The 10868-nt window shown below is 36.4% G+C and overlaps 1 protein-coding gene across 1 annotated transcript in view; it reads left to right on the top strand.

Moving 5' to 3' along the window:
- The first annotated feature begins 3664 nt into the window (after window positions 1-3664).
- LOC111147590 (TBC1 domain family member 32) overlaps window positions 3665-10868 on the top strand; it is a 237940-nt gene continuing 230736 nt past the window's right edge. Inside the window, exon 1 of the mRNA XM_022503709.1 lies at window positions 3665-3819. Coding sequence (XP_022359417.1) covers window positions 3665-3819 — 155 coding nt within the window. The remainder of the gene's footprint in view (window positions 3820-10868) is intronic.

The following is a 10868-nucleotide window of genomic DNA, read 5'->3' as shown; positions in this document are numbered from 1 at the left end:
AACACTCCAGGGATATGCGGGAATAAGTGCTTTGTTCTGAAGGGATATGGCTGTGCATCAAGGCATCCTGTATAGTGTCTTAGGGAGTTATTTATTTATTTATTTCAAATTCAATTTAGTTAACATACAGTGTATCACTGGTTTCAGAAGCAGAATCCAGTCATTCATCACCCACATATAATTTCCAGTGCTCATTCCAACAAGTGCCCTCCTTAATGACCATCACCCATTTAGTCCATTCCCCCATCTACCTCCCCTCCTTCAACCCTCAGTTTGTTCTCTATAATTAAGGGTCTCTTATGGCTTGCGTTAGGGAGTTTTAAATGAAGGTGGCATTGAGAAAAGATGATAAAGAAAGAGACAAATTGAATCATTAAAATGATAGGGTTATTATAATATGGACAATAAGGTAATTAGGTTGCTATAACAGTTTTGGGCTATCTTGAGAGGTTTTTGTATCTTTAACAATGATAAATAATATTTCAGTTCTTCATAAACACTAACTTTGGTGAGGCAATTTTTTCTGTTTCTTATGATCTGAAAAAGCAAACCTAAAAAGTATATCTTAGGTATTCTTAGGTATTCAACTTCGAAGTGCCTCTTACGGAGAGATTAAGAATTTTGCTTGAAGTTAAAAATTTTATCTTCCTGTTGAATTAAATAGTGTTCTAAAAATTATGAAGTGGCATGCTATATCCCTAACATATTTTTTTCTTAAGTTTTACTTTTGTTGACACAAATGTAACCTCAACAGCTTTCTTTTGGACAATATTCATCTGATTTATCATCCACCACCTTTTTGGTCCTAATTTTTCTGTTTTTAGGATTTTGATAAATAGCATATAGCTGATTATTTTATTTATTATTTTTTAAAATTTATTTATTTGAGAAGAGAACGTGTAAGTGGAGGAAGGGGCAGAGGGAGAGAAACAAAAGCAGACTCCCCACTGAGCAGGGAGCCTACTGTTCAATCCCACAACAAAGAGTTAGACACTTGATGGAGCCACCCAGGTTCCCCTATAGATATCTAGTCTGACCATTCCTATAAGAGGAGGGCTGAGTTTATTTAAATTTATCAGTATTTTGGATTTTTTCTATCAGGTATCTTTGTATATTTTAAATTTTTCCCTTTTTTTATGCTTTTCTTTCTTGACTTTTTTTAGTTGATTGGGACTTTTTGCTTTTCTTTCCTTATTTCATTTTTCCTTCCATTTTTTAAATTTAAATTCTTTATTTCTAATTTTGTAATGGTTACATTTTAAATACAAGAATTACAGAATACTTCAACCTACCATGACTTCCTACTTTACATGATTGTTTATAGTATTTTAGTGCTATGTGTTTTACCTTCACAAATTAGAATATTATAGGTTATTATTATTTTATACAAACAATATTTGTTGAGATTTACTTAAATGTATTACCACTCTCACTTGCTGTTTGGCCATCTTCTTTTCTTGCATCTCAGGTATTCTATTAAGGTTGTTTTTCTTTTTCCCAAGTTTTATCCTTTAGAATGGTGGTTCTCAATCTGTTGTTCAAATTATCCTTGCTTCCCAAGAAGACATTTTATAAATACATGGGGACATGTTTGTTATCACAATGATTAGATGGCAGTTACTGTCATTCATAATGTGAGCTAGAGATGTTGAACATCTTGAATTACACACAGGACAATCTCCCACATAAAAGAATTGTTCTGCTTCCTATATGACCTTCAGTGATCCTGCAGGACATTCAAGTAAATGAAAAAACTCTTACAAAGTATTTGAGTATAGGCATGAATTCCATTTTATATAAAAATATTTGGCAGGAGAACCTGGGTGGCTCAGTCGGTTGGGCAGCTGCCTTCGGCTCAGGTCATGATCTCAGGGTCCTGGGGTTGAACCCTGCATCAGGCTCCGTGCTCAGCAGAGAGCCTGGGCTTCTCCCTCTCCCTCTGCCTGCTGCTCTGCCTACTCATGCTCTCTATCTCTCTGTCAAATAATAAATAAAATCTTTAAAAAAAATATTTGGCAGTTTTAACACATTGAATTATCCAGGAATGCAAAAACTATGTGAATTAAGGAAGGAGTATTATTTTATTTTGTTCTGAATTTTAACAAATAGCTTACTGTTTCAGAAAAATCTCATCATCAACGGCTATGTTAATCTTGATGTTTGAGGTGCCACTACAACTCATCTGTATTAATCTAGATATGTAGCAGTCACATTGTTGGTGATTCGGTGCATGTGCACACACGTGCATACACACATATTGGGTTTTTTTTAGGTTCACCCACAAATAAGGTTACAAGTGTGCCTACTCTGGTAGTATGATTTTTTTTTAATGTATTAGTGAGACAATCAAGATAAAGCATATATTTTACCAAGAAACACGCTGCCACAGTTGGCAAAGACATATTATACTTTTATTTTTGGAAATAAAGGCATGGACATCAAGGGAATCACTGATTTTGGCCAACATGAGAACTGATTCAGATGTTATTGGACCAGAAGTGCAAAATTTAAGATGGGTAAGGGAGAATTCATTGACATTAAACCACTCATCAGTGACTTGGAACTACTTCATAGACACCAGGATCTGATCCCAATACTCTGTTGGGTTGGTTCCTTACCTTGGATGTGACCATGGTCTGAGGATTTATCTAGATTGGAAACTGGATGACGGTCTATGATTATCCACTGCTGCTTCCTGCACAGGTTCCTCATATACAATACCTCATGGTGTCACCATGGAATCCAATTGTGTCCTGCTACTTTTAAGATTAATCTCTAACCCAGAAATGTGCCAAACATGACCCTTTCAGTTGTGGACTACTTGCTTCTCAGGCTCCTCACTTCCTCCTTCTAACCCTACTAACTCCAGTACTGGAGCATGTTACAACTCTCTTCGCTTCTTTCCTGACTCTTCTAACGTGAGGTTAAAAGAGGATTCTGGATTTCCACAACACCTACCTGGTGGACTTCTCTAACACTTAACTGCACTGTGGTGTACACGCGGATTTCTTTTTGTGTCTGATTATGAGGGCCGTCTTCTTCACAGTTCCTCGTAAGGTGCTTGGTCAGGGGAAGCAATCAATAGATGCTGGCTGTTAAAGAGAAACAGCATTGTAACATTTCAATACCATTCACGTAATTAAAACGTTTCAATCTATTTTCAGTTTCACTTTTATTCAACTCTTTGTCTTCGTACTCCGTTCCCTCCCATCTACAAGCCAAGGCTAAGCACAGCGAGCGCACCTGAACCTTTCTCTAAGAGCCCGGCGGGTCCCCAAGCGGCACTCTTTCTCACCTAGGAAACCCGTCAAACGTGCTGACGTCACGCGCATCGCTGACGTCCCGCCGTCAGGCCCACCCATCAAAACCTTCCGGGATCTCTCTCTTTTGCGGTTAGGTTACAGCCTGAACAGTATTCGTACAGAAGCCGGCAACGACTAGGACCAAAGGCGGGTCCTTGCGCACCCCTGCTTCCCGAAAGTAAGGTGACTTGTGTTCCGGAAAGACGCGCGGGCAGCCGAGGATCCACCCCCAGGCGCTAGCAGTGGTCTCCCGGGGAACGGCGTAGTGCGCCGGCCTGGGTTGGGTGGGGGCGCGCGTGCGCAATGCGCGGCATTTGCGCCGGCCTGGAGTAATGGGTGTCGGCGTTTGATTCTTGCAGAGGATGGCCCATTTCTCAGGCGAGGACGAGGTGATGCTGCAGGCGATGCTGAGGCAGCTGTTCGAGAGCGTGAAGGAGAAGATCACGGGTGCCCCCTCTCTGGAGTGCGCCGAGGAAATCCTCTTACATCTGGAGGAAACTGATGAAAAATTTCACAAGTAAAATAGCTTTTGATGTCTTAAGCAAACAAGCCAGCTGATCCAGAAAAGGTCCAAGTGTGGTTAGAGAAAGAATGTTCGTTTGATTATTGTTAAAAATAGCACCCAAGTTGGAGGTTCAAAAATTCTACCGAATTTTTGTATTATTTATTTTTTACTTTCAAAGCTTCTGCTTCCTCTGTGTTTCTCTTGCCACACCAACATATTCTAATTCTTCATTTTTTTTTCCTTATGGGCAGCGCAGTAACAATAATTGTAAATTGTTCACGTTTTTCTAAGAGTGATTATGTTCTATCAAGGGATTCCTGTCACAGTGCCTGAAAGCAGGGAGTTCCCAAGATTTTTGTTCCTTTGCTATGTGGTATTTCAGCGGCTGCACCAGTTGCTCATTCTGAGCACTGCAGAAATACTGAAGTGAGATTATTAATGTCCTATGGAATAGCTTAAGTTCTTAGAAAAGGATAAGCCACATACTCCAATGCCTGTGATAGATGGCAGAATTTTAACAGAAGGGCTAGAGACTGTGGGCTTGGGAGCCGTAGACATAGGAGTTTTTAATAAGAGAGGTACCATTTGAGATTATTCTGGAAGATTATGTTTCTTTGGAGATTTTTTTCTTTGTTCTGGTTCATTTAATCCTCTCCATTGAAAAGTTTTCTTACAGGTATCTCAATTAATTAATTATTATTGGTAGCAGTATTTTAAATTCAGTGTGTGCATTTCATTTTGATCTCACAGAGATGGTACTGAAAATTTTATCTTCAGTTACCTTTAAACTGATTTGTGAGTGCCTGGAAGTTGTATTTATCTGGAACTCCACCCATTTCTTACATGGTCATAAAGGGATCCTTGAGCCCTTTAATGTAAAAGTTTGTTTTTTCTTGCAGTTTTATAGGAGTAATTACAGTTTTCACCAGATTCTCAAGGGAGTTTTCAAAAGTGTGGAATTCTTGTTCTTGTGGAACTCTTGTTAATATGGTTACTAATTTCGCTAATATATCTGGTTATACATATATTTATTTGTATTTCCATGATTTTCTTGTTTATTCATTAAATCCACTGCTAATAGCTGTAGACTGTAGAATAATCGCAACTTTCTCAAATTAAGATTTAATTAATAGTGTTTGTAAACTCATGTAATACAAATTTATCTCACACAGACACTCTTAAACATTAAGTTTGGGGTTTTATTTCACATGCAAGCAGTTGTTTAAATAATTTGTAAATTACTGTCAGTTTTTGCTAGGATCATATTCTGGGCATTTGTGTATTTCATCTAGATTTTCAAATTTATTACTATATAGTTTTTCATTAATATCCTGTTAACTTTTTAATTATTTTTAGTATCTGTAGTTATATGCCCCCCTTTTTATTCTTTCTTTTTTGGGTGCCTTCCCTCTTCTGCTAGAAGCTTATTTTGTTAGTCTTTTAAAAAAATCAGCTATTGGGTTAGTTTTTCCTTTCTATTACATGTATACTTTATGGTTTTTACATTCTGTTCCTATGTTTTCTTTGGAAAATTTTTAAAACTTTTGTGATCAGTGGTTAGCTCATTAATTTTCAGCTTTTCTTCTTTTTAGTGTAAATGTTTAAGGCTACATATTTTCTTGTATTGTTTCAGCTCCTCCAATTTTAAAGTACTTTTCAAATTAAAGTTAGACCATTGCTGTTCTTCTCAGCAGTTTAATGACTATTGTAATAAAGTAATTTACTCTTCAGCAGTGCATTGGATTAAATGCCTGCTGATTAACATTTATGGTTAATGTTCACTGTTCACTGAGGAGATTTACTTTTGGCCTACCTAAAAAAAATCCAGACACTCTAAAATTATAACTGATTTGTAGTTTTTAAGACTTATAATCCTGAAAGTATTTTGAGTAGTTTGTAGTCTTAAAAGCATAAATGGCAAAATTTATGTGTTTGTTCACTAACTGGAGATCTGTGTCTTAGGAGGAGGGAACTCTGTGTGGAAAAGGAAAAGAGGAGGAGATGCTTGTCTTTGGTGTTGCCATAGAATCTTACAGTTCAGAGTTGGATGTGATATTAAAGATCAATTAGTCTGGTTGCTCATATTTTAATCTTTGTTTTCACTGACCTAACTCTTCTTGAACATTGTATGTTCTTCCTTTCTTTCTTTTTTATTTTTTAAAGATTTTATTTATTTATTTGACAGAGGGAGAGAGATCGTAAGTAGGCAAGTAGGCAGAGCAGCAGGCAGAGAGAGGAGGGGAAGCAGTCTCTCTGCTGAGCAGAGAGCCCGATGCGGGGGATCGATCCCAGGACCCTGAGATCATGACCTGAGCTGAAAGCCGAGGATTGACTCACTGAGCCACCCAGGGGCCCCGCATTCTATGTTATTGAGTCATTTAGATACATTTTGCTTCCCAAAGTGTTTCCTACTTCAGAATTATCTATCTTCCCATGTCCACTATCAGAACATTGGTTTCTTAAATCCACCCAATGTTGTCCTAGTATTGGCCAGAACAATTTTATTTTTATTTTATTTATTTATTTTTAAAGATTTTATTTATTTATTTGACACACAGAGAGAGAGATCACAAGTAGGCAGAGAAGCAGGCAGAGAGAGAGGGGGAAGCAGGCTCCCTGCCAAGCAGAGAGCCTGAGGCGGGGCCAATCTCAGGACCCTGAGATCATGACCTGAGCTGAAGGCAGAGGCTTAACCCACTGAGCCACCCAGGCGCCGCTACCAGAACAATTTTATTAAACAGACTTACAGGGGAAACTGGTGTCTTTAGACTATTTTTGTAGGAAGATGGTTAGGACAACTGAGTCCATACATGATGGAATTTCAGATAGTATAATCAAGTAAAGTGGGGGAAAATACAGTCATTTGGGGAAGAAACCATAGTGTAGGCAGTAGAGTCCTTTCTGGGGTTTGCCCCAATGAGCAGTTTTCCTAAACTATCGCTGCTTTCCAGAACTTCTATTTTTCTGCCTTAAACTATATATATTTTCTAAACGATCCAAGATTCGCCTTTGTCTCTGAAAGTGGCAGCAAGGATTTGAGGCCTGTGGGAGGGGAGAAAGGAGGGATGAGGCCATTGCTTTCATTATGTGTGTGTGTTGTGTAGGTTTTGACACTTAAACTGGCCCCCAGGAAACAGATTAGCCCTGGTTTTTAGTCTTGGCTACACCAGAATCAGTTGGGCCCCATGTAAAAAAAAAAAATACTGATGCTTGGGCCTCTTCATAAATGAATCAGAATTTTGGGGGGAGCTTGGCAGAGGTTTACTTTTTGTTTCACAGGAGAATCTACCAGTGAACTCTAGGGTGTTTAAGTGGTAACTTCAAGAAAGCCTCCATTGTGTAAAGTGATATCCATGTATAGTAAAATTACTAAGAATTATATGTGTGCTTTCATAATTAATGAATTTCTAGTAATTGTTTATCATGACTCAGAAACGTATTCTTTGATCTAAAAGGTTGTAGGTGATGTAAAATACTCATTCTTTCTATTATATAACCTTTTATATACTAATGATATATAAAGTTAGGTGGGGTCATATAATAAATCTTTTTGTTCTGAAATAAGAATTCCAAATACCAGCATTATAATTCATAACTTATTCTAATAAAGTCTCTTTTTAAAGCATATCATTACTATAATTTTTTCTATATATGACTGAAAATTTTTTGCTTATTCAAATAGCTAAGAGAATGCATTCTTGAAATGAACTTGTATCAGATTTTTTAATGTTTTTCTGTTGTATTAGTACTCTGTGTATCAGTGCATACTTTGGTGTATTTTGAACACGTCAGAATTTCATCATGAAAAAATAATTGATTTTCTTGGAAAAATCTAGGTAATAAAACTGGAAAAATTGAAAACAATGACTGTTCTTTTAGCCAACTTTGTAAAGTTTTCCTGTGTAAATGTGAAAAATTTCATATTCATCAGTAGTAAAGCAAAATGATGAAGCACATTGCTGTGTATTTCAGTTGAGCTGCTTCTGAAATGTGGTGAGGTGAACACATTTTTCCTTAGCAGCAAACAACTGTACTTTTAGGTTTTAATGTACCTCTTTGAGGGATATTTGGTAAAAAATATTTTGTATTCATTTGGTAATAGTATCTTTGAAACCAGATTTTAATTTTTTCTCATTAAATTACTTTTAAGGTAACAAAATGGTTAGTCAAATATACGTATAGTATATTTGGTTTGAAAAGTGTCAAAGTATAGCTATATGTAATAAATAACAGTTTTTGCATTAGAATTGCCATTACGGTTACATAGCAGGAACCTGAAATTTAGCAAGGTCATGTGTTTTGTCTAAGGTTACAAGATTGACCAGTATAAAATTTAGAACTTAAACCTGAAGCAAAGGGATTAATAGATTTCTAAAGGTATAATATTTATTCATTGTATAGATCATGTTCTTTAAAAAAAATAAGAAAGTTTGTTATTAGAAAATTTTAAGATGAACAAGAAGGAAATATTAATAGACTTAAAAATAAATGGAAGTTGTATTTATTGTAGTCCATGGCAAAGCTGGATGATTCCTTATATTTCCAGTGCAATTAGGGTATGTTAATCTGAAAATGTTAACACAAAGGAGTCTGCTAAAAATAAATCTGAGAGGAAAGGACCTAAATTGTAGCAGAATTGACTTAAATTAAGCTTCATAAGTATCATCTAAAATAAGTTATTAAGAATGTACATTTTTTTTGAGGAAGTTTTACATTTCTTAAATAGAAATTTTAAACACAGAGGTGATTCACCAGTATCTTTAGTGGTAAGGGTTTTATAATGCTTGGAGTAAGTGGATGTTAATGGTCAAACTGAATTCTGTAGGCCATATTTGGTCTGTGGATGTATTTCTTTGGCTTTTTTTTTTTTTTTTTTAAAGGTTAACATTTAAAAATTGAGAGATGGTATATAAAATAGTTTTCTGGCTTTTCTTAAAACTTGGAAAAATCAACATTAGGCTAATACTGCTAAATGGCAAAAAGTGGCTAAAGCCATGTAGAAGCTCTTCCTTTTAGCTGAGACATGTCCTTTTATTTCACCCCTGCCTCTTTTCTCTCTTACGCATGGCTGACTTGACTTTACCTGTCTACCCCTGGTAAGATCTTAGTTTGCTATTCCTGGAATAAGTATGGGAACTTCGGAAAGTTTCTTTTGTGCATCCAGGCTTTTGCTTTTATACAAAATAAGAATATTGCTACACCTCCTGGATAACTTCTAAAAATGATGTAATGGGTTGATTTAAAGAGCTTATCATCAATCTTTTGGATTAGTTGTAGATTTAAGAGCTGCTCAATGGCACCAATACAATGAGGAATACAGTGAAGGCAACACAGTACTTAATTTTATAGAAGTGTTTCTCCCAGCCCATAACAACAATAACTTTCTATCATGGGCACCACTATAGAAAACAGCATTCCTTATAGGATTTTATGGGATATTGCCATGAATCCATATGGTAAAAAAACCAACACAAAATGAATTGTCAGAAGAGAATTTGAAGCCTTGGATTTTTTTTACCCAAAGAGGAGAAGGGTCCACTTGCAGAAATTACTGTTTACTAATGTGAATCTTCCAATGATCAGGGAGTCAGTAGACTATCCAAAGGGCCATAGGCAGCCTGGTAGTCCTCACATGACAGAGGGCCTTATCCTCCCTGGAGATCGTTTTTTCTTAAAAGAGCAGTAACCCATTAGGCAAGATTCAATTTTGGGGTTCTTGGGTTCATTTAATTTGGAAGATGAACCAAAACCTTGAAGTATTTTGAATGGTGTCTTCTGGGAACTAATACTGCAGTCATAGATTAAAATGATATCATTGGGAAAAAGTATGTGGTTTGTCAGGTTCCCAAAGAGGAGGTTTTAACTTTTTCTCAGCATATTTGTTATTTGCTATTTATAGATGATGCTAAATAGTGGGGAGGTGTTTTTCTTTCTTTCTTTTTTTAATGTGTCTTTTATTTTAGAATGGTATTCTTTTAACTTTTTCTTTTAAAGATTTTTATTTATTTATTAGAGGGAGAAAGAGAGCACAAACGGGGGGAAAGGCAGAGGGAGAAGCAGACTCCTTGCTGAGCAGGTAGCCCAACTTGCAGCTCCATCCCAGGACCCTGAAATCATGACCTGAGCTGAGGGCGGTGCTTAACTGACTGAGCCACTCAGGTGCCTCTTCTCTCAACTTTTTGAATACATTTTGTTAAAGGACTTCTTTCATATGTCCTCACTGCCTTAGTTATAAAAAATATCGTTTCTGTTGCTTATAGTTTGGGCTTTAAACAACACGAACACAGGAGTTCTATTTCTCAGTTAAATATTCATTTCTCGTAATTGCTCAAGATTTGTGGCACAGAAATGGGGCTGATCAAACTAAGGAATCATTTGCCTTTTCATAGTAGATGTTGATGATGAGATGTAGAATTAATCTTCAGAGTGGTCCTTCCTTTAGTTTCGGAGAACTAACTCAGGCTTTCCCATGTTTTGTTTCTCACTGAGTATTTCAGAGATGTGAAGGAAAACTGTCTTGTTTGACTAGCCTAGGGCAGGATTGTGAGGAGGATCAAGATTGTTTTTAGGGAACTTTCATCTCTTTGCACTTTCTTCCAATTACACTTTTCCTTTACCCAGTGGTGTCATACTGATTGGGCTGAAATGATTATCTATTACTAGATCCTTTTTCATTTACAAGGACATTTTAAAGAAACAATAATACATTTATGGTATTGGAATTTCAGATAATCTGATTCTTTATAGGTTTTCTGGTTGTGGTGGGATGGATGTGGTAAACGTATTTTTTGGGCTCTTCAGATCTCATCACACACATCTGCCAACTCTAATCTCAGAGCCACCTGTCCCTCTGTGGAGGCAAAATATAGGGTCTGTCAAATGTGAAACAGTATCTTTAAAAGATTCTCTTGAAATCTTAATCTTTGAATTCTTCTTGCTTGTATAAGTTTTTGCCATTTTGTATAGAATATGCAAAGATTTGGTTTATAATTACAAATACACAAATAAAAAAATAAGTTAACATTTAAATGGGTGGGAAGTTTTGCTTATATAAGGGAAGG

The sequence above is a fragment of the Enhydra lutris genome, unplaced genomic scaffold, assembly GCF_002288905.1.
Source record: "Enhydra lutris kenyoni isolate GAN:26980312 unplaced genomic scaffold, ASM228890v2 scaffoldscaffold17, whole genome shotgun sequence".
Taxonomy (NCBI): Eukaryota; Metazoa; Chordata; class Mammalia; order Carnivora; family Mustelidae; genus Enhydra; species Enhydra lutris.
Note: the sequence above shows the minus strand (reverse complement) of the source record. Positions and strands in the feature narration are given on the sequence as shown.